Here is a 24,691-nt window from a genome sequence, read left to right on the forward strand (position 1 = left end):
CCCCAAATCCAGGTGTGCTTTTCAAGGAAAGTGACCAGGGCAATTACCCTCTGATAATGGCGTCCTGCACTTATGCCCTTTGTCTGGGAATCTTAAAGTTATTTCTACACAAATAGATAATGATGTTCATTTTGTAAGGGGTGAGAGGTAACGTGATGAAGAAAAATCCAGGACCCAGGTGTCTCCTTTGTTGTTCCCACTTCTGCTCCCTTTTCAGCTTTTTTTTTTTTTTTTTTTTTTAAGATGGAGTCTTGCTCTTGTTGCCCAGGCTGGAGTGCAGTGTCGCGATCTCAGCTCACTGCAACCTCCATCTCCACCTCCCAGGTTCAAGCAGTTCTGCCTCAGCCTCCCGAGTAGCTGGGATTACAGGCGCGTGCCACCATGGCCAGCTAATTTTTGTATTTTTAGTAGAAGCGGGGTTTCACCATATTGACCAGGCTAGTCTCAAACTCCTGACCTCGTGATCTGCCCGCCTCGGCCTCCCAAAGTGCTGGGACTGCAGGTGTGAGCCACTGTGCCTAGGCCCTTTTCAGCTTTTTAAGAGGCATGCCCAATCTTCTGTCGGTTTAAATACTTTCCTCCCAGGTACTGCTTTCTACTTTTTTAAGAGCATGAATGAAAACAAATGTTTCCATATCACATTTCGTGGGGGGAAGAGTTAAGATTCAGCGAGAGGGAATGGTTTGCAGATATGCGTGCACTTGTCAGAGAACATACCTGTCTCTCCTGGTAAATCTGCCTCATCACTATTACATCATAGAGCTTAGATGGGGTTCTCTGGGTTCATGGATGAAAAGCAGTTGGAACAGTGCCTGGCACATGGCAAGCCCTGTATAACTGATGGATTCTAGGATTATCTTATTGATGTCTGTGGGCAGGCACCTCTGTCCCTGGAGAAGCCGCATTTAGAGTGAGCCCTTGCTCGTTCTCTCTGACGGTTGGGATACACTTCCCTTCTCCTACCCAGCCAAGCCTCTCCAAATCCTTGGGAGCCAGTGTAAGTCCAGTTTCCCTGCTCCAGGAAGCCTTCCCCGGTCCAGCCGTCAGTCACCTCTTTGTCTTCACAATACTTGTATCATTTTCTCAGTTCAGTTCAACAAACTTGAGCATCTAGTGTACATTAAGTTATGCCTTGCTTGGGCGCTGACTCATGCTCCATCATGTAACCTTGTTTTAACTCCTGCAGGAATGTGTGTCTTGTGTCTAATGGGATGATTCAGCCTTAAGGAAAAAACTTCTTTTTTTGAGACAGGGTCTCACTCTGTCACCCAGGGTGGAGTGCAGTGGTGTGAAACTGCAGCCTCAGCCTCCTGGGCTCGAGTGATCCTCCCACCTCAGCGTCCTAGGTAGCTGGGACTACAGGCTTGCTCCACTACACCTGGCTCATTTTTGTATTTTTTATAGAGACAGGGTTTTGCCATGTTACCCAGGCTAGTCTCAAACTCCTAAGCTCAAGCAATCCGCCTGCCTCAGCCTCCAAAGTGCTGGGATTACAGGTGGGAGCCATCACACCTGGCCTGAAAAGCTCATTTAAACTGTGGTTGTGTGTGTGTGTGTGTGTGTGTGTGTGTGTGTAGGCATTTCCCCCAGAGACAATTGTGCGTATACAGCAGGGGCTCAGTATTCTCTAAGAGTAGGGGTAGGGAGTATTGGTGCCAGAACAGGCCAAACTGCTCATATTTGGTTAAATTCAAGGTGGTAAATTCTTGTTGAATTGAAGTAATACAGCTCATCACAGGGTCTGAAACACCCGGTAGCTGGAGGTGTGTGCAGTCCTTTCTTTGGTCCACGACAACACCGTATTCTATTCTGTTCTATGTGAAAGGGGTCCAGCATGGATGGAGTTCCTCCTGCATGTCAGACGTCATGGAGAACGCAGATGGGGTGCCTGGATAAAAAGCATTATAATCCAGTGAGATGATAAATAAATACACACGTGCTTATCAGAAAGGTGTTCCATGATGGACTGAGATTCAATCAAAGGGCTTTGCGGTTAAAAGGGGAATGTGGTAGTATCTAGTTGGGGGATCATGAAAACTTTATTTATTCAACAAATATGTATTGAGAGGCAATCTTCTGTTCCAGGGCTCTGCTAGTGCTAGCGCTTCATGGAGGAGCCTGGAGGAGAAGATTAGCACCTGTTCTCCCCGCCGCATCCCTCCCAAATATCAACGCAGAGCTCCAAACTTTTGTTTCTCTTCTCTAGTGTTTATGAGGGGGACCTTTTAGTCCTATCATTTTTTTTCCCTAACACAGAACGTGGAGGAGCTGGAGACCGATTGTGGATTGTGTGTTAATTCCCCTCAGTACTGCATTCTCCTGGATTGCAAAACTAATTTCCTCATTGACATTCACAGCTGGTGTTTGCTCCTACTTTCTCCTGATGAAATGCTGACTGCAAAGGTGAGAGCTGCTGACACTGTTTGCTGTGTGGTTTCTTCCAGGATTTTTTTCCCAGGAAGCCATCCCGTCAGAGGGGTTCAAGTGATGAAAGTTGGCAAACTGCAGCTACATCAAGGCATGTTTCCCCAAGCAATGAAGAATCTCAGACTGGTGAGTGTGCCAAGATCTCACGTAGTTCTGCCTGGCATCCTTTTTTTCTGCTGTTGCTGAACCCTTTTGTTATTGGTTAGCAGCTCTACATATGTGGGCATGCATACACACGCATGCCCAATGTGTGCTGGTAAATGTTTAACAACCACTCTGGAAAAAAACCTGCTTTGTGACATTTGCCTATTTCTGTGATGCAGGCATGCCAACCATGGCTGATTTTAAATGTAAAATCAACCTTCTTGTAAAAATAATCTTAACAATTACTCTTGCACCCTGGTGCAAACCAGCCTCAGAACACCACTGCTCCTGTGCCCTCTCCACAAGGTCAACTCGTTTGTGCCTCCTCCCCATTGCCCACAGAACAGTCTATATCCCTTGCACGGCAAGCCCTTGACCCTCTTTGTGGCAGTTCAGCTTTACAGCCTCTTCTCCCCGCCCTTCCTCTCTCCCTTTCCACCCAGCCAGTGCTCACTGCTGCTCACCAGGACCCACCGTGACCCTGAACTTCTCACTCCTCCGTCTTCACACGGCTATTTCCTCTGCCTTAAACGCCCTCCCCATCACAACCCCCTGGGCTTGACAGAACTCTGTAATCCTTTAAGGCCTAACTCCAGTGTTACTTTGCCGTCCTACCCCTGCAGCTCTCTGCCCACCTTGCCAGGAGAGCCCATTTCACATCGCAGTAGGCATACCTGATGGCCACCCCTGCCCCTGCCCCCAGGAGAGCGTGAGGGCTTCGTGGTTGTCTTGGTAACCAGCTCAGTGCCATGAAGGGATCTGGAACTTAGGAAGTATTCATTGTTGGGGGAAGGAGGAAGGGAAGGAGGTCAGTGAATACGGTTCTAGTAGTAAGTGTCAAGAAACTAAACGGGAGAACTGGTTTAGGGTTGGAATACCTTGTTAAAACACGATAGTTAGTTTCACCCGCTTAAGGAGTCTCCTCTGCCCAGAGGAGCCCAGGGCTCTCTGCTGTCTGGCTTTCCCACCTCAGCAGAACTCCCTCTCCTCCAGTCCGTGACCCTTCCAAAGGAGAGCTCACATGCCCACCTAGCCAGGCACCGGTGGGTCATATGGAGACCTGGCGTGTGGGTATCATAGGAAGCACTTGACACTTTAACAGGACCCTCCGGGCCGCCATGCCCTTGTGTGCGGAAGAGTGGCGGTGGAAGGATTGGGCATCAGGGTTGCTCAGGGCGTGTCCAGGGGCCGGCTGCTCCCATAACATTGGCAGCCGCCCACATGGACCTGAGAGAAATGACAAATGCCTGAGGGATTCTTAAAAATAAGATTCCCCCGTGCTCATTTTTGCCGAATGCTAGCCAGAGTGCCTTTATTTGATCTTTAAATAAAGTCAGCATGTGGCCAATAGGAGTAACACTCGGATTTCCTGAAGGCACTCAGCTCTTCCTGTTCTTTTTATCATGTCTGGCATGTTTGCCCAGGCGGGGGGAAGAACAGCACACTGTCTGTTGCAGCCTCAGGAAGAACTTTCCTTTTCTGGTCTTGGGGGTACTTAGCCAGTCGAATCAGCGAGGTACAGAAGATCCTTATTAAGGGCTTACTGTGTGAAAGTCTTGACAGAAAAATGATGTACAGGAAATTTGCTAATGTATGATATACCCAACACAGGGCCACCTGCAAGCAAATGTTTGTAAGTGATCAAACTAGACCTTTGTGTTTATATGGGACTAGAAACTATGAATACTGCTCGTACATACATGATACGTGATCATACTTAGTCCTCATGACAGGTGACAGCTGTATGAGGTCAGCGGGACAAACAGGAATTCCTTCCTATTTGAAAATGAAGGCGCTCAGGTTGGGAGACATGCAAGAGCTCCCTGAAGTCACACGAGCCAAAGTCAGGTGTATTTGTTCAATTTAATTCAACACGGTGATCAAATACCTCTGCTACTTTGGATAAGACCCAGGCTGGGTGCAGTGGCTCACATCTATAATCCCAGCACTTTGGGAGGCCGAGGCAGGCAGATCACCTGAGGTCAGGAGTTCAAGACCAGTCTGGCCAACATGATGAAACCCTATCTCTACAAAAATACAAAAACTAGCCAAGCATGATAACGGGTGCCTGAAATCCCAGCTGCTCCGGAGGCTGAGGTGGGAGAATCACTTGAACCCAGGAGGCAGAGGTTACAGTGAGCCGAGATTGCACCATTGCACTCCAGCCTGGGCTACAGTGTGAGACTCCGTCTCAAAAAAAAAAAAACAAAAAAAACAAAAAAAATCAGTATGGTGTGTACAATTTAATGGAGGAAATAAACATGTACAAGTCATTAAATCCAGGCCAGAAACCAAGGCTCTGTTCTTTCCCTCTAGACTGGTCCAATTAAATAGATGAGGCTGTCTAGTAAGATCAGTGTGTAGAAATCCCTTAAGCTCTAGCCGAACTCCTGTTGCCAACTTGGGGAAAAGGAAAATAAGGGAGAGAAATCAGAGAAGATTTAGATTGCTGCTTTTCTTTCCGTGAAGCTTTATTCATTGCCATTGCGTACAGAACTCTTGAAGGAGACATCTAAAACCCCCAGCTATGAGGACAAGCCTGAACCAACCCAGACAGACATCTCGCTATGGGTTTTCAGGATAATGTGGCCTGGGCTGATGGTACTGACCATCACCAGCCCTTCTGATGACCCTCTTACTGCCCTTTCCATCCCTCATGCCCAGGTCTGTTCTGCTGCCCTCGTACTCTTCTGATGAGGTTGCATCGCCTCTTTCAGAAGCTTCTCTTGGTAATCATGTTAGCTTTTCCTGCTCTTGGTACCAAGGTGAAGCTCAGGCATGCACCCCGATAGATGCCAGTTGAAAGGTATTCTGGGAGCAGCGTCAGATTATCTGTCATGAGGCCTGGGGTTAAATGGTGGCCTTACCCAAACTTGCTATGTGTCTCTACAAAAGTCATTGGGTCTCTTGCCGAGGTCTGATGATCAACCAAGGAGCAAACATGCACTCCTGGCAGAGTCGTAGAAAGAGTGCAAGGATTTAGAGTCAGTACGTCCAGGTTCCAGTCCTACCATTTGCATTAATCTCTGAATATAATTTCATTTGTAAAAGGAGGCTGATAGCTATCCCACAGAGTTGTTTTGAGGAGTAAACGAGGCAATGCGCAAGAGTGTGCTGGCCAATCTCTAGCATTTTGAAACGATTAAAGATGGGTATTGTTACAGGAACGCTTGTTCTGATCACTCTCCCACTAGCGGGTCTGTTCAGTACTTGTGTTTGTAGTTTGGGGTACACGGTGGTTCCTCTGGTGAACAGTTATGTTCTATGCCTGCTCCCCAAGGTGAGTGGGAATTCCTCAAGGGACCTTACATTCCTTTTGTGTCTTCTGGTGCCACCTAATGTAGACACACAAGCCCCCAATACAGCGAGCTCTGTTAAAGACATGCTTGAATGAATGGATTTTGGTAATGGATGGAAGACTTTAAAAGCCTTCCCCGACCCTGCTGTTTAGCTGTTTATGGTTAATGGACCAGATCTTCTCATGACCTTTGCTGAGCATTTGCTAGCGGAGGGATGGCCTGAATGTATCCATCCCTAGGAAAACTCACATGACCTGGGAGTCTAGAAGCAGGTCAGTGTCTTCCTGCAGAAAGTCTTTCTTTCCTGAGCTTTCTCAGGACTCGGGTAACCTGGAGAGGGAAAAGGGAGGCTATACTCTTTGCCTTTTGAAACTGATGTCATCTTCAGACAGGCACCCCTGGGATGCTCTTTCTTGTCTTAGAAACCCTGGAAATAATGGAATGAAATCACTTGAATAAGGTTTTTGAAGACTGAGTTTGAACAGAAATCAGAGGAGCTTCAGACACAGAGATTTATTACAGATTCAGTTAGGCTCCAGCCTCCTCCAGGAAAGGAATCCACTTAGCCCAGCTCTGATTTGGTTTCATCTTCCGTTTCCACTGGGCTCAGCTGAAATTCTTCTGATTGCTGCCACGGGACAGTCCCGGGGTCCCTTCCCAGTGCTTCCCTCCTGCCCTCTCCTGTCTCTAATCTACTTTTATTTCTTTCCATTTATTTCTTAGAAGGCTTTTGTTTACTACTAATTTGACTTCTTGGACCTCAAGGACAGCCCATGTGGGCTGTCTTGTTAATCAGAGCTGGTTTTTTCCTGTGAACGCTGCATGCTGCAGGCTCCCGCACCCCGGCCCTAGTGGAGTTGCTTTGTAGCAAGTCTGGCTCCAAAACTTAGACTTCTTTCCCCTCAGTATCCATTTTTTTAAAATCTGTATTTAAACTTTTTGTATCATAATTTTTCCCTTCTCTTTTAATTTTATTGAAGTATTTTATATCTTGAGCATTTTTTAGCTTTTTTTGCATCTAAATAGAGAGCACAAGGCCGCAAGTCCTAGAGATTGCTTCTTTTATTCTTGCATCAGCCACCCTGATTTCCAGCCCCAGCAATGGCTGATTTAGAGCATGCACTTCTGTTGGTCCCATGCCTTAATCTGCTACAGTGATTCTTAACCTCTTTGGTCGTATCCCTATTTAGGAATCTGATGAGGGCCACTGACTAACCAGAGAAAGGTTAAATATACACAACCTTTTGTATATTTGGTATGGATGGCGGCCTCAGAGGCTCCCTGAAGCCCTTCCATGGACTAAGTGTCCGTGGTGTCTAGGTTAAAAAGCCCTCCTCTAAATACTTAACATCATACTTTACCGTGTGGGGAGGTGGGAGGGAAAGAGGTAGAATAAGAAGGCACACAGAGACGATGTTCCATAGTTGTCACTAACACCTTCAAAGAGTTGTTTGGAAGCCCCTAGCTCTGATTTTTATGAATGGTTCCTACTGACCTCCAAATGGAGAATAATAGTTCCAAGAGTGTGTTTTTGAACCAAAAAAGAGAAAAGAAAATAACGGCTAAAATGCAAACACAGTGATTAAGCCGTATTATGGGCAATAAGCAGAAATTTACCTACCAGGAAGTATAAGTTCAGTAGCAACAAGGAGTCAGATGGGGAACATGAACTTGTACCTCCACCTGGCAGTAATAGGGTGTCATCACCTCATTCTCTTGCTGGAGCGATGTCAGAGAAAGCCACTAAAGCAGGTTGAGGTAAAATTCAGAGTCTCATAACGGAATACTCAAAACATCTGTGCTTCGGTTAAAAATCACTCACTGTGACAAGAACCAGGAAGACCTCAATCTTAATGAAAATCAAAGCAATTAGTAGACGCCAATTCCAAGATAACAGAGATGTTAGAATAATCTGACAGATTTTAAAGCAGCCGTGATAAAAATGCTTCATCAAGGAATTACAAACACCCTCAAAATAAATGGAAAAAGTAGAAAACCTCAGTTAGGTAGAAGCCATAAAGAAGACACAAATAGAAATTTAAGAGCTGATAAATATAATAATCAAAATAAACAGAAGGGAGCTCCACAACAGAATGGAGGAAACAGAGGAATGAATTGGTGAATGTGAAGATAAGACAATTGAAACTGCCCAACCTGAAAAACAGAAAAAAATACTGAAGAAAAAGTAAAATTGAACGGTGCCTCAGAGGATCAATAACAAAAAGATCTAACATTGAAGTCCCAGAAAGAGAAGTAAAAGAGGGTGAGGTGGAAAAAGTGCTTGAAGAAATAACGGTGGAGGCATCCAAATTGGAAAGGATGAAATAAAATTATCTCTATATACAGATAATATGATCTCATATGGAGAAAGCTCTATAGATTACACACACACCCCCAACAATGTTACAACTAATAAGTGAATTAAGCAAGGTTGCAGGATACAAATCAACACACAAAAATCAGTTGTATTTCTTTTCTTTTCTTTTTTTTTTTTTGAGACAGAATCTCGCTCTGTCACCCAGGCTGGAGTGCAGTGGTACAATCTTGGCTCACAAAAATCAGTTATATTTCTAAACATGAAAAATCAACAATTCGAAAACAAAATTAAGAGAATAATGCCATTTGCAATAACACAAAACTGAGTAACATACTCAATTATTCTCCATGAAGAAGGCATAAATAAGGAGAATTACATCTCATGTTCATAGGTTGGAAGACTTAGTCTTATTAAGATGTCAATATTACCCAAAATGATCTTCAGATTCAATGCAATCTCTATCAAAATCCCAATGGCTTTTTTGGGGAAGAAATAGAAAAATACATCTTGAAATATATATGGAACCTCAAGGAATTCCAAATAGCCAAAAGCAGTCTTGAAAAAGAATAACAAACATGGAGAACTCACCGTTCTTGATTTTAAAATTTATGAGAAAGCTACAGTAGTCAAAACAGGGTGATACTGGCGTAGATGGACATATAGACCAATGGAATAGAGAGCCCAGAAATAAACCCTCGCATATATGGTCAAGTGATTTTCAACATGGATGCCAAGACCACTCAATGGAAAAAGTACAGTGTCTTCAACAAATAGTGTTGGGGAAACTGTATATCCACATGCAAAAGAGTAAAGTTAGGCCCTTACCTAACACCATATAAAGTAAAACAAATAGTGTTGGGGAAACTGTATATCCACATGCAAAAGAGTAAAGTTAGGCCCTTACCTAACACCATATAAAGGATCAAAGACCTAAACGTAAGATCAAAAGCTTCTACTAGACTCTTAGAAGAACACATTAAGGAAAAAGCCTCATGACATTGGACATAGTAATGATTTCTTGGATATGGCACCAAAGGTACAGTCTACAAAAGAAAATATAAACAAATTGGACTTCACCAAACTGGTAAAATTAAAAACTTTTGGGCATCAAAGGATACCATCAACAGAATAAAAAGCAACCCATAGAATGGGATATATACATACAATGGAATATTATTCAACCTTAAGGAATAAAATTATGACACATGCTACACATAAATGAACCTTGAAGGCATTATGCAAAGTGAAATAAGCCTGACAGAGAAGAACAAATATCATATTATTCCACTTATATGAGGTACCTAGAACAGTCAAATACCTAGAGACCGAAGTAGAACAGTGGTTACCAGAGTTCGAAGGGAGGAGGGGATGGGAAGTTATTGTTTAATGGGTACACAGTTTTGGTACAGCATGATGCAAAAGTTATGGATAGTAGTAATGGTTACACTACAATGTGAATGTACTTAATGCTACTCAAGAGTTAAAAATAGTTAAAATGATAACTATTAGTGTTTTGTGTACTTTGCCACATTGTTTTTTAAGAAAAGAATTAATAGTGGAAAACTCTCCAAATTTGGCAGGAGACATAAACCTGTAGATTCAAGAAGCTAAGTGAACCCCAAACAGTATAAACCAAAAGCAGTTGACACCAAGACTGTGGATCATACTCAAACTTCTGAAAACTAAACACACACACACACACACAAAATAAGTCCTAAAAGCAGCAAAAGAAAAATGACAACTTACCTGTACAGGAAAAACAATTTGAATGACAGTGATTTTTCTCATCAGAAACCACAGAAACCAGATGAAAGTAGCATATTTTTTTCAACTACTGAAAGAAAAGAACTGATAACCCAAAACTTGGGTTGCCCTTAGAATTTATCTTGTCCAGCAAAAATACCCTTCAGGAATGAAGAAGAAATCAAGACATTTTCAGATGAAGGAAAACTAAAAGAACTTATCACTAGCAGACTTACTGTAAAAGAATGGCTAAAGAAATTCTCTAAACAGAAAGAAAATGATAAAAGAAGGCTCTTGGAACGTCAGGAAAGAAGAAAGAACATGGTCAGCAAAAATGTGGGTAAGTAAAATGATCTTTCCTTCTCCCTTTGAGTTTTCTAGATTGTTTGATAGTTGAAGCAAAAATTATACACTATCTGATATGATTCTAAATGTATGTAGTAGAAATATTTAGGGCAATTGTATTCCAAATGGGGGAGTGGGGGAGGGTAAAATGTAAAGGAAAGTAAGGTTTGTACACTTGAGTTCAACTGGTAAAATGACACTAGTAAACTATGATAAGGTATATACATATATATGTGTATATATACATATATACATACATAGGTATATTATATACAAGTTATGTGTATATATATAGTGTGTGTATATATATATAAAATATATGTAAATAATAAGACCTGGAGTAACCACAAAACTATATAAAGTAATACACTCAAAAGCAATGAAATTCTAAAAAAAGTTTAACCCACAGGAATGCAGGAAAAAGAAACAAACAAAAAGAGAGCAAATGAAAAACAAAAAATTAAATGGCAGATTTAAGCCCTACTATATTAATAACATTGTAAATTATGTAAGTGGTCTATGTAAAAGGTGTAAATTGCCTAAATACACCAATTAAAAGACAGAGATTAGTAGAAAAGATTTTTAACACATGACCCAAGCATATGTTGTCTGTAAGAATTCTTTTTAAATAGAATTATACAAATAGGTTGAAAGCAAAAGGATGGAAAAAATATATTATAAAAACAGAATCACAAGAAACCTGGAGTAGCTATGTCAATATTAAGTAAAGTAGACTTCAGAGCAAAGAAAATGTTATGAGAGACAGAGGGACATTGTATAATGGAAAAAAGGCCAGTCTACCAAAAGACATAGCAGTACTAAATATGTATGCACCAAATAACACAGTTACAAAACATGAGAAACAAAAACTGATAGAACTGAAAGGAGAAATGGACAGATAAGCACAGCTGGGAACATCAAACCTCCTCTGTCAATAGTTGGTAGAACAACTAGACAGAAATTCAGCAAGGATGCAAAATAATTCCGTAACACCATCAACCAGCGGGATCTGACATTTAGAAAACACTTTACCCAACAATAACAATGCACATTTTTAAAGTAACTATAGTACAAACAGAGACCATTTTCATGCCATAAAACAGATCTCAATAAACATAAAAACATTCAAGTTAATACATAGTAAATTATCTGACCACAATGGAATTAAATTAGAAATCAGTAGCAATATTTGTAAACAAAACCAAATCCACACCTTCTAGCTCTGTGTCTGGCAACCTCACATTGTACAACACATTGGGACTTGGGTTGCTCTTAGAATTTATCTTGTCCAGTCTTATTATTTAGCTGAGGAAACATAACTTCTTCAGGGTCTCTCAGGGCTTAATAAAGATTGATTAATTGATTGATTGAACAGTGGCACAACAGCAGTGCTTCTTCTGAATGGTTACTACCACTGGAAAGCACAGACCTGAGCTCACCACATCTGTAACCCCTCCTGAGGGTCCCGTGGGCCACCTGGTTCCTCCCTCCTCTGGGTGCCCCAGCACTTTGCATCTCTCTTGAACACACACTGTTCCACTGTAATGATCTGGTATTTACTTTCTGTCCCTCTGACTATGCCAGATCTTCTCCCAGGGCAAGGGCCACGTTTTATTCATTACAGCTGCTCAGACAGTATTGAGTGAATGAATGGGTAGATGTTATCTCTAAGGAAATTCTGCCTCCCAAGAGGACAGATTTCTCCAGCAGAATGTACACTTGGAGGGTTATCCAAGGTGTAGAGTAGAGTGGGGTCTCCAGGGGTGCTGCTGAGCTGAGGTGGGTCATCAAAGTCTTTGGGATTCTCTGCTGTCCTTGCAAAGGGCTTTTTGTGCCTCCAGAGCTGCTTAACGTGTTGTACCTCTTGCTTCTTGCATTTCCTCCTTTGAATGCCCCAGACCAGCTTCCTCCTCCCTGTGCCCCACCCTCTGCTTTTCTTTTTATTATTATTATTTTTATTATTTTATTTTATTTTATTTTTTGAAACGAAGTCTCGCTCTGTTGCCCAGGCTGGCGTACAGTGGCCGGATCTCAGCTCACTGCAAGCTCCACCTCCCGGGTTTATGCCATTCTCCTGCCTCAGCCTCCCAAGTAGCTGGGACTACAGGTGCCCGTCACCTCGCCTGGCTAGTTTTTTGTATTTTTTTTTAGTAGAGACAGGGTTTCACCGTGTTAACCAGGATGGTCTCAGTCTCCTGACCTCGTGATCCGCCCGTCTTGGCCTCCCAAAGTGCTGGGATTACAGGCGCGAGCCACCGCATCTGGCCATCTCTGCTTTTCTTTCATTCTGAGATGGGCAGAATAAGGAAATCTGCTGTATTTTTTCCTCTTGTGATTTGATTCTAGGGGTTCTTATCATGCATACATTTCTTTCTCTGATTTTATATCCATATTTAAATCATACTTGGGAAGTCACTTACTGGATTCCTCAAGCTCACGGTAGAAACTGTTTGAGATCCTTGATAAGCTTAATATATTCATATTAAAATTAATAGGAAAGGTATATTGTTTCCAATGTTATGATTTGATATAATTCATTTTATTTAATATATGACCACAATTCTAAAATTACTTAAAGAAAAGCAGATGTGATGAAATTGAAATCAAGTCTGGGGACTCTTTCTCTATTACTGAGTTAACTGTATGCCTGTCATATGGCAGACAATCTATGCTGCTCTTCTCGTGTGACATTTAGAGTCTGGATGTGGGTGCAGCAGGCACCCTCCTTGGAGGCTTCAAGTGAGTGCTCTGTGGAAGATTATGTGCAGGCTCTTTTTAAATGCTACCATTAAAAAAATAAAATTTAATGGAAAGAGATAAGCTTTTCCCAACATCAGCCTGCTCCAATTTTATATTTCCTTAATCTGTTTTATATGCTGCTGCAGGAAATTAAACCAAAATTGTCCTCTCTGACATGCGCATGTGTGACAGATGAGAGCGGTAGGAGAAGGGAGACACACACACAGCTACTAGCAACAATTGCTCTGGTTTGTCAGAAATTTATTGTAACTTTTTTGGGGGATGGTAATGTGAGGGGAAGCCCTCCTCATCTTCCTGCTGTGCTGAAGGGCTGTGCCTCGGGCCATACAGGGCCCTCTTCGTACATGGTTGAGGACTGTCTGCCCCAGCTCACCCAGTGCTGAAGGGCTGTGCCTAGGGCCACACAGGGCCCTCTTCGTACATCACTGAGAACTGTCTGCCCCAGCTCACCCATAGGCCCAGGTGATGTTCAAGACAAGGACCAGATGTCCTCATCGCCAGGTCTGAATTGCAGCTTCCTGCTGACCCGTGTCACGCCATTCATCCACGCACACACCCGCACACACAGCCACTAACATATTTTGCTCATTACTGAATCCTACTTCTTTCTTCTCTTTTTTTCCCTCCCTTTCTCATCTACATCTGCCCATCACTCAAAGTACAATGTTTGCTTGTTAATTAAATCTATATTCAGTAGTTTGTTTTTGTTTTTGTTTTCAGTCGCTTCAGACTAGTTCTCTGCCCCTACCCATACCCATTCCCACTCTGTTTCTAGCCACTGTATGGACAAGATCCTCTAAACGTAGTATCTCAGACTACACACACATTCCCCAGGGTTGCCCCTGCTCCCCTTTGCTACTGGTGATGCATTCACCTTTAAGTAAGAGAACGCAGAACACGACCGGCAGCATCTTGACGAGGAAGGCACCTGTGTCCCCTCAGGGTGTCTCAGCAGCGTCTCAGCAGCCGTGTCCAGGACAGCCTCTGCGCCTCTCCCTGGTCACTGCAGTCTGCTCACAGTGGGAGGCTCCCCTGTGTGGTCACGGAATGGACGCACTGGGTTGAGTCCTGAGAGCCCAGAGGTCATCCTCCTCCTAACTCTCGGGCCAGGTGACCTCAGGAAGCACTTCCTTCCATAACAAGAGGGTGTTGTTATGGACTGGATGATCGTTCTGATCTTTCCTCAAGGAAACAGACTGGGACGAGTGGATGTGAAGCTGGGGGAAGGCCAGGCAACTCCCACTTCCTGGCTGTGGCTCTAATTCCAGAATGACTGAGGAACTGGAAGTAGTTACCCTACTGTGGGATGGGCAGGTCTGCCCGTTCCGTGAACAGGAATATACTGGATCAGTGGCAGTTAACTTCGGCCCTTGAGGAGTAGACCTTATTCTTAAAGCTGCAAAAGAGGAGAAAGTGAAACTCACCGCTGGAACTGGAAGAAAAGAGCGAGGAAGGAAGACTCGGGTCTGTAGTACGTTCAGAAGCGTGCCGATGAACTTACGTTGTCGAAGTGGTAAGAAGATGGCTTTGTCATTCAGCCTCTGAGTCAAGTCAGAGAGAAGCACAGATCATTCTTCAGATGGGCAACCTGGGGAATGTAACCAGGAGGGGGCAAAAAAGAGGCTGGTCTGGAAGTTCTGAGCAACAAGGCCAGGCCCTCACCCAGCCGAGGGCGTCTGTGAGGGCAGGGAGGGAGGTGAGGCTGAGCAGGTTAGGCCTGGCCTTTTTCAGCATGGAGAGTTATGTCCCTCTCTGCAAAGAACTTTCTGGGCAGTGATTCTGCCTCATTCACCTTCCTTTGCCAGATCACAAGCATTTTGGCTCTCTGTTGAGTAAAAGGGAAGAGGACATCTAAGAGTGCTTTGAAGAAAGAGAATTTCCCATGAAGCCTCTCTGATCGGAGAAACCTTCTTTTTCCGCAATTGTGCTGTCACACAGGTCTCTGCCTCAGACCTTAAGATGTCCAGAGCAGCGGAGGATCCAGGGCAGTGTGGAGAAAAGAGAATAAAACATGAGGCATGTGCTCCATGAATAGCATCAAACATTTGTTTTTAATCTTCTGCCCAGAGGAATCTCCTAGAGCTGGGCTGCTTGCAAGGTGGGGGCTGGTCCCAACTCCTCCCCTGCACTCCTGGACAGCCCTCTGCCTGGGGATTTGCTGGCAGATGCTGTGCACCCACCCAGCAGACTTGCTCGCGTGGGTAGGAAGTGAATTCCCACCGCCAGCATCTTTCTCTTTCTTTCTCTCTCTCTCTCTTTTTTCTCTCTCTCTGCAGGAAATCTAGCCCCCCTCTCTCTGCCTGTTTTCTTTTGAGCCTAAAGGGAAGATTAAAGAGGTGAAAACAGCCAGAAACAGAGGTTGAAAGTACCCTCCACCTGAAATGCTTTGTTTCTTGAAGCTTCAGCTTTTTCCCAATATGGAATTGAAAGTTTTACTGCATGCCTAATAGTAAAATGCAGGTGTCTCACTACATCACCACCAAGGTCTAAAATCTCTGTGGTTTTCAAGATGTTCATGCTCAAGAATTCCACCTCCTACGAATTGCTCTTCAGCAAATACCCAAGAAAGGCAAAGAATATATTCTGGCAGATCTGCATCATATCATAATAAACAATTGAAAGTGATCTAAATTTCCAGGAGCAGCTTAGTAAATAATGGTCTATAAACATGATGGAATTCATTATATACAACCATTAAAATGGTAATTATGCTGGCTATAAATTAACATTGAATAATGAGTAGTTGCTGTTACTTGTTGAGAGTTTGCTGTATCAGTTGGTTTCAACTTTGAGGACATGTTGGAATCTCCTGGGGCCCAGGCCTCCTTCCTGGAGAGCGGGCTTCAGCTGTCGATGTGGAGGGTCTGGGCCTGGGTGTCTCTTTTGAAGCTCCCTGGCTGATCCTACTGGGTAGCTAAGGCTGAGAGCCTCAGTGCCACTTGCAGGTACTTTGGGTGCATTAACAGCCACCAGCGTCATATCTTTACAAGTTTCCTGGGCACGTTTACATCAAATGCCGTGGTTCTGTTGTCCCTTCCTTCTCCCAAGTCCACCCCGCCCTCCATTTGGGCAGGGCAGGATCATATTGCTTATCTCTTACTTATTACAAAAAATTTTTTTTCTTTTTTTTATTACACTTTAAGTTCTAGGGTACATGTGCACAACGTGCAGGTTTGTTACATATGTATACATGTGCCATGTTGGTGTGCTGCACCCATCAACTTGTCATTTACATTAGGTATATCTCCTAATGCTTTCCCTCCCCCCACCCCCCTCCCCACAATAGGCCCCGGTGTGTGATGTTCCCCTTCCTGTGTCCAAGTGTTCTCATTGTTCATTTCCCACCTATGAGTGAGAACATGTGGTGTTTGGTTTTCGGTCCTTGCGATAGTTTGCTGAGAATGATGGTTTCCAGCTGCATCCATGTCCCTGCAAAGGACATGAACTCATCCTTTTTTATGGCTGCGTAGTATTCCATGGTGTATATGTGCCACATTTTCTTAATGCAGTCTATCATTAATGGATATTTGGGTTGGTTCCAAGTCTTTGCTATTGTGAATAGTGCCGCAATAAACATACATGTGCATGTGTCTTTATAGCAGCATGATTTATAATCCTTTGGGTATATACCCAGTAATGGGATGGCTGGGTCTAATGGTATTTCTAGTTCTAGATCCTTGAGGAATCACCACACTGTCTTCCAAAATGGTTGAACTAGTTTACAGTCCCACCAACAGTGTAAAAGTGTTCCTGTTTGTCCACATCCTCTCCAGCACCTGTTGTTTCCTGACTTTTCTAACTGGTGTGAGATGGTATCTCATTGTGGTTTTGATTTGCATTTCTCTGATGGCTAGTGATGATGAGCATTTTTTCATGTGTCTGTTGGCTGCATAAAGAAGTTTTGAGAAGTGTCTGTTCATATCCTTTGCCCACTTTTTGATGGGGTTGTTTGATTTTTTCTTGTAAATTTGTTTGAGTTGTTTGTAGGTTCTGGATATTAGCCCTTTGCCAGATGAGTAGATTGCAAAAATTTTCTCCCATTCTGTAGGTTGCCTGTTCACTCTGATGGTAGTTTCTTTTGCTGGGCAGAAGCTCTTTAGTTTAATTAGATGCCATTTGTCAATTTTGGCTTTTGCTGCCATTGCTTTTGGGGTTTTAGACATGAAGTCCTTGCCCATGCCTATGTCCTGAATGGTATTGCCTAGGTTTTCTTCTGGGGTTTTTATGGTTTTACATCTAACATTTAAGTCTTTAATCTATCTTGAATTAATTTTTGTATAAGGTGTAAGAAAGGGATCCAGTTTCAGCCTTCTACATATGGCTACCCAGTTTTCCAGCACCATTTATTAAATAGGGAATCCTTTCCCCATTGCTTGTTTTTGTCAGGTTTGTCAGAGATCAGATGGTTGTAGATGTGTGGTATTATTTCTGATGGCTCTGTTCTGTTCCATTGGTCTATATCTCTGTTTTGGTACCAGTACCATGCTGTTTTTGTTACTGTAGCCTTGTAGTATAGTTTGAAGTCAGGTAGCGTGATGCCTCCAGCTTTATTCTTTTGGCTTAGGATTGTCTTGGCAATGTGGGCTCTTTTTTGGTTCCATATGAACTTTAAAATGGTTTTTTCCAATTCTGTGAAGAAACTCATTGGTAGCTTGATGGGAATAGCATTGAATGTATAAATTACCTTGGGCAGCATGGCCATTTTCACAATGTTGATTCTTCCTATCCATGAGCATGGTATGTTCTTCCATTTGTTTGTGTCCTCTTTTATTTCATTGAGTAGTGGTTTGTAGTTCTTGAAGAGGTCCTTCACATCCCTTTTAAGTTGTATTTCTAGGTATTTTATTCTCTTTGAAGCAATTGTGAATGGAAGTTCATTCATGATTTGGCTCTCTGTTTGTCTGTTACTGGTGTATAAGAATGCTTGTGATTTTTGCACATTAATTTTGTATCCTGAGACTTTGCTGAAGTTGCTTATCAGCTTAAGGAGATTTTGGGCTGAGACAATGGGGTTTTCTAAATATACAATCATGTCATCTGCAAACAAGGACAGTTCGACTTCCTCTTTTCCTAAGTGAATACCCTTGATTTCTTTCTCCTGCCTGATTGCCCTAGCCAGAACTTCCAACACTATGTTGAATAGGAGTGGTGAGAGAGGGCATCCCTGTCTTGTGCCAGTTTTCAAAGGGAATGCTTCCAGTTTTTGTCCATTTACTATAATACTGGCTGTGGGTTTGTCATAAATAGCTCTTATTATTTTGAGATATGTTCCATCAACACCTAATTTATTGAGAGTTTTTAGCATGAAGGGCTGTTGAATTTTGTCAAAGGCCTTTTCTGCATCTATTGAGATAATCATGTGGCTTTTGTTTTTGGTTCTGTTTATATGCTGGATTACGTTTATTGATTTGCATATGTTGAACCAGCCTTGCATCCCAGAGATGAAGCCCATTTGATCATGGTGGATAAGCTTTTTGATGTGCTGCTGAATTCAGTTTGCCAGTATTTTATTGAGGATTTTTGCATCGATGTTCATCAGGGATATTGGTTTAAAATTCCCTTTTTTTGTTGTGTCTCTGCCAGGCTTTGGTATCAGGATGATGCTGGCCTCAAAAAATGAGTTAGGGAGGATTCCCTCTTTTGCTATTGTTTGGAGTAGTTTCAGAAGGAATGGTACCAGCTCCACCTTGTACCCCTGGTAGAATTCAGCTGTGAATTTGTCTGGTCCTGGACTTTTTTTGGCTGGTGTGCTATTAATTATTGCCTCAATTTGGAGCCTGTTATTGGTCTATTCAGGGATTCAGCTTCTTCCTGGTTTAGTCTTGGGAGGGTGTATGTGTCCAGGAATTTACCCATTTCTTCTAGATTTTCTAGTTTATTTGCATAGAGGTATTTATAGTATTCTCTGATTCTAGTTTATATTTCTGTGGGATTGGTGGTGATATCCCCTTTACACATTTTTTTGTTGTGTCTATTTGATTCTTCTCTCTTTTCTTCTTTATTAGTCTTGCTAGCGGTCTGTCAGTTTTGTTGATCTTTTCAAAAAACCAGTTCCTGGATTCACTGATTTTTTGAAGGGTTTTTTTGTATCTCTATCTCATTCAGTTCTGCTCTGATCTTAGTTATTTCTTGCCTTCTGCTAGATTTTGAATGTGTTTGCTCTTGCTTCTCCAGTTCTTTTAATTGTGACATTAGGGTGTCAATTTTAGATCTTTCTTGCTTTTTCTTGTGGGCATTTAGTGCTATACTTTTCCCCCTACAGACTGCTTTAAATGTGTCCCAGAGATTCTGGTATGTTGTGTCTTTGTTCTCATTGGTTTCAAAGAACATCTTTATTTCTGCCTTCATTTCGTTATGTACCCAGTAGTCATTCAGAAGCAGGTTGTTCAGTTTCCATGTAGTTGAGCGGTTTTGAGTGAGTTTCTTAATCCTGAGTTCTAGTTTGATTGCACTGTGGTCTGAGAGACAGTTTGTTATAATTTCTGTTCTTGTACATTTGCTGAGGAGTGCTTTACTTCCAACTATGTGGTCAATTTTGGAATAAGTGTGATATGGTGCTGAGAAGAATGTATATTCTGTTGATTTGGGGTAGAGAGTTCTGTAGATGTCTATTAGGTTCGCTTGGTGCAGAGCTGAGTTCAATTCCTGGATATCCTTGTTAACTTTCTGTCTCGTTGATCTGTCTAATGTTGACAGTGGGGTGTTAAAGTCTCCCATTACTATTGTGTGAGAGTCTAAGTCTCTTTGTAGATCTCTAAGGACTTGCTTTATGAATCTGGGTGCTCCTGTATTGGGTGCATATATATTTAGTATAATTAGCTCTTCTTGTTAAATTGATCTCTTTACCATTATGTAACGGCCTTCTTTGTCTCTTTTGATGTTTGTTGGTTTAAAGTCTGTTTTATCAGAGACTAGGATTGCAACCCCTGCCTTTTTTTGTTTTCCATTTGCTTGGTAGATCTTTTTCATCCCTTTATTTTGAGCCTTTGTGTGTCTCTGCGTGTGAGATGGGTCTCCTGAATACAGCAAACTGATGGGACTTGACTCTTTATCCAATTTGCCAGTCTGTGTCTTTCAGTTGGAGCATTTAGTCCACTTACATTTAAGGTTAATATTGTTATGTGTGAATTTGATTCTGTCATTATGATGTTAGCTGGTTATTTTGCTCGTTAGTTGATGTGGTTTATTCCTAGCGTTGATGGTCTTTATGTTTTGGCATGTTTTTCAGTGGCTGGTACCGGTTGATCCTTTCCATGTTTAGTGCTTCCTTCAGGGTCTCTTGTAGGGCAGGCCTGGTGGTGACAAAATCTGTCAGCATTTGCTTGTCTGTAAAGGATTTTATTTCTCCTTCACTTACGAAACTTAGTTTGGCTGGATTTGAAATTCTGAGTTGAAACTTCTTTCCCTTAAGAATATTGAATAATGGCCCCCACTTTCTTCTGGCTTATAGAGTTTCTGCCGAGAGATCCACTGTTAGTCTGATGGGCTTCCCTTTGTGAGTAACTCAGCCTTTCTGTCTGGTCCCCTTAACATTTTTTCCTTCATTTCAACTTTGGTAATCTGACAATTATGTGTCTTGGAGTTGCTCTTCTCAAGGAGTAGCTTTGTGGGGCTCTCTCTGTTTCCTGAATTTGAATGTTGGCCTGCCTTGCTAGGTTGGTGAAGTTCTCCTGGATAATATGCTGCAGAGTGTTTTCCAACTTGGTTCCATTCTCCCCGTCACTTTCAGGTACACCAATCAGATGTAGATTTGGTCTTTTCACATAGTCCCATATTTCTTGGAGGCTTTGTTCTTTTCTTTTTACTCTTTTTTCTTTAAACTTCTCTTCTTGCTTCATTTCATTCATTTGATTTTCAGTTACTGATACCCTTTCTTCCAGTTGATCGAATTGGCCTTTGAAGTTTGTGCATTCATTACGTCGTTCTCTTGTGCCATAGTTTTCAGCTCCATGAGGTAATTTGAGGACTTCTCTACACTGGTTATTCTGGTTAGCCATTTATCAAATCTTTTTTCAAGGTTTTTAGCTTCTTTGTGATGGATTCGAACTTCCTCCTTTAGCTTGGAGAAGTGTGATCGTCTGAAACCTTCTCTCAGCTCGTCACAGTCATTCTCCATCCAGCTTTGTTCCATTGCTGGCGAGGAGCTGTGTTCCTTTGGAGGGGGAGAGGTGGTCTGATTTTAGAATTTTCAGCTTTTCTGCTTTGTTTTTTCCCTATCTTTTTGGTTTTATCTACCTTTGGTCTTTGATGATGGTAAGGTACAGATGGGGTTTTGGTGTGGATGTCCTTTCTGTTTGTTAGTTTTCCTTCTAACAGTCAGGACTGCCAGTTGCAGGTCTGTTGGAGTTTGCTGAAGGTCCACTTCAGACCCTGTTTGCCTGGGTATCAGCAACGGAAGCTGCAGAACAGCAAATATTGCTGAACAGAAAATTTTGCTGCCTGATCGTTCCTCTGGAAGCTTTGTCTCAGAGGGGTACCCGGCCGTGTGAGGTGTCAGTCTGCCCCTACTGGGGAGTGCCTCCCAGTTAGGCTCCTCAAGGGTCAGGTTCCCACTTGAGGAAGTAGTCCGTCCGTTCTCAGATCTCAAACTCCATGCTGGGAGAACCACTACTCTCTTCAAAGCTGTCAGACAGGGACATTTAAGTCTGCAGAGGTTTCTGCTGCCTTTTGTTTGTCTATGCCCTGCCCCCAGAGGTGGAGTCTACAGAGGCAGGCAGGCCTCCTTGAGCTGTGGTGGGCTCCACCCAGTTCAAGCTTCCCAGCCACTTTGTTTACCTACTCAAGCCTCAGCAATGGCAAGCGCCCATCCCCCAGTCTCGCTGCTGCCTTGCAGTTCGATCTCAGACTGCTGTGCTAGCAATGAGTGAGGGTCCGTGGGCATGGGACCCTCCAAGCCAGGTGCGGGATATAATCTCCTGGTGTGCCATTTGCTAAGACTGTTGGAAAAGCACAGTATTAGGGTGGGAGTGACCCAATTTTCCAGATGCCGTCTGTCACAGCTTCCCTTGGCTAGGAAAGGGAGTTCCCTGACCCTTTGCACTTTCCAGGTGAGGCGATGCCTCGTCCTGCTTTGGCTCATGCTCAGTGGACTGCACCCACTGTCCGACAAGCCCCAGTGAGATGAGTCTGGTACCTCAGTTGGAAATGCAGAAATCACCCGTCTTCTGTGTTGCTCACTCGGGGAGCTGTAGACTGGAGCTATTCCTATTCGGCCATTTTGGAACCCTGTCCTTCAAAAGTATTTTTGAGGATACTCTGGTTTTTTGTTGTTCCATAACCATCCCAAAACTTAATGGAGTGAACAACAGCAAAATTATCACACAAATTCTGTGGGTCAGGAATTTGCATACAGCATAAGAATGGCTTTCTTCTTTTCTACAACGTCTGGTGTTCCATCTGGGAAGACAGATCTGGCAGTCTTCAGCTGGGTGCTGGAATCGTCTGAAGGTTTATTTGTGTACATGTCTGGTGCCTTGTCTAGAATGCCTTGAAAGATGAGCTCGGCGAAGACTGCCAGCCAGAGTGCCTGTACACGGCCTCCCTCTGTGTGGCTTGGGCTTCCTTACAGCATGGAGTCTCTTGGCTCTGGGAGCAAACATACTGACCAGTGAACAACACAGAGGCCTTTTTGACCTAGTCTCACAAATCAGTCACTTTACTTCTATTGTACTCTATTATTGAAGTAGTTTTAGGCCCACACAGATTTCAGCAATATTTTGGAGATAGAGTTGACAAGATGTAGTAATGGACTAAATATGGGGAGTGAAGGAGAGGACTGTCAAAATGCCAGTGCTATAGTATAATATGAAAAAAATGCAAGAATACATGTATATAATAATCCCGGTGCATATAGATGAGAAATGAATGGAGTATGCAGTAAAGAAAAATTTTCAGATGGTAGCAGCATGGTCTTCCATATGACTCAATCGTTTTGGTAACTCTTCTTACCCTTGTAACTACCCACCAAACCTGTGCACTGACAGTCTTTGAAGATCGATGGTCACTGGGCCCAAGCATGACTCAAATAGTCTACTTTCCAAACACCACATTCAGAAATCACCCTTGTCATGTGACTTTCTAGCTGGGAGAACCACAGTGCTGTGGGCCCATTAAAGACTGTTCACCCTGTAAACCTATGGGATTCACCAGGCCCCTGGCATCATGGGGTAAAGGTGGGGAATGGCCTGAGCTCACCTATTTTGGGGTCTAATCTGTCTTCCGTCCTTTCTCTTTAGGCTTTTGATATTATGAGAGTGACACATGGCAGAGAACACAGCCTGATTGAAGATTTGATTCTACTTTTAGAAGAATGCGACGCCAACATCAGGGCATCCTAAGGGAACCCAGTCAGAGGGAAGGATGGCGTGTGTCTTCGTTGAATGCCTTATTGAGGTCACACACTCTATACTTTGTTTGCTGTGTAAACCTCTCCTATTGGAAATTCTCTTCTGTGTTTGTGTAGGTAAATAAAGGCAGACATTGTTTGCAAACCACAAGAATCATTAGTTGTAGTGAAGCACGATTATAATAAATTCAAAACATTTGGTTGAGGATGCCATCTGGTAATTGTCTTATTTGCTTACTCATTGGCGATTTTAATGTTTAAAATACCAACATTCAAGACAGAAAATCCTGTTACAAGCATGACAAAATAAGTTATAACTTTCTTTTTGGATACATGTAGGGATAATTAGATAAAAGTCACTATTTTCACATTTGCTTCCCAGCAAAAATTTCATGTCCATTTTGGCAAGAAGCAGAATTTTGAGATGTCTTTTGCTCTTTGTGATAAATGATGTTTGTGTTTGTTATTTACTTCCAAATGCATCTCCAACACAAAGGAGGAAGCCATTTTAGATATTATTAGGAAAGGATAGGAAGTCTTAATGCCAAAAACCAGTTTTTCGAATGTCTCACAGCTCTTTGTGTAAACCTTCCTCAACAGCATTTTATAACTCCTTGTGTATGTCTTTTTTTTCCTTGAAATTTTGTCTGTAATTACCCAAATGTGTGGTTCAGCATGTGAGCATGTGAGTGTGGTTTTCAGAGCATAAAGCTCCATTATCCTGCAGCAAGCAAGGTTCTCGCATCCCAGCTCAAATCAGACTTGCTTGCTTTCTTTTCCCTCTTTATTATTTCCTGATTCTTTGGCCTGTTTTTCTGCCTTTCTGCTTTAGACAAATACAGAAAACCTTTTTTTCTCCACTCCTAGACATGTAAATTCTCTTATGGCTCAGTGATCCTGTGAGCAGTGCAGCCCCTCACGCTTAGGTGACACTCTGGCGGTAACTGAAGCCCTTGGATTCCTAGAGCTGAAAGGATTCTTACAGAGCATGCAGTCATCCACACTTTATTTCACACGAAAGGAAATGGGTGGTGGCAGAATCCAGAGCAGCAAAACCCACATTCCTGAGTCCCGCTCAGGAGCCCTCCCCATCTTTCCTGGAGGGCGCCGCGAGTCCTCTGACCAGGCACTGTTAGAATGGCACATGGATGTCTGGTGGAGCGTGAAGGAACCAACCTTACTTCTGCAACAGAGAAAGCTGAAGACTTGAAACTGGAGTCCTCTTAGGCTGAACACATCGTGACCAGTTTGATATAAAAAAAAATGCACAATCTCCTGCATGCTGATGAGTTCTAAAGCCTTTCCATAAGC

At 42.8% G+C, this 24,691-nt stretch overlaps 1 protein-coding gene across 12 annotated transcripts in view; it reads left to right on the forward strand.

The window, feature by feature from the left end:
- The window catches only part of SMYD3 (SET and MYND domain containing 3), a 765,785-nt gene extending 742,197 nt beyond the window's left edge, over positions 1-23,588 (forward strand). For 10 of the 12 annotated variants that reach the window (XM_005539600.4, XM_045392693.2, XM_045392721.2 and 7 more), the window contains 2 exons: positions 2,445-2,553; positions 23,271-23,588. In XM_005539600.4, the coding sequence (XP_005539657.1) occupies positions 2,445-2,553; positions 23,271-23,372 (211 nt within the window). In that variant the 3' untranslated portion in view covers positions 23,373-23,588. The remainder of the gene's footprint in view (positions 1-2,444; positions 2,554-23,270) is intronic. The other 2 variants (XM_074033147.1, XM_074032950.1) reach the window with 1 other exon arrangement.
- Positions 23,589-24,691: the final 1,103 nt, after the last annotated feature.

Source organism: Macaca fascicularis, chromosome 1 (genome assembly GCF_037993035.2).
Source record: "Macaca fascicularis isolate 582-1 chromosome 1, T2T-MFA8v1.1".
In the NCBI taxonomy this organism is placed as follows: Eukaryota; Metazoa; Chordata; class Mammalia; order Primates; family Cercopithecidae; genus Macaca; species Macaca fascicularis.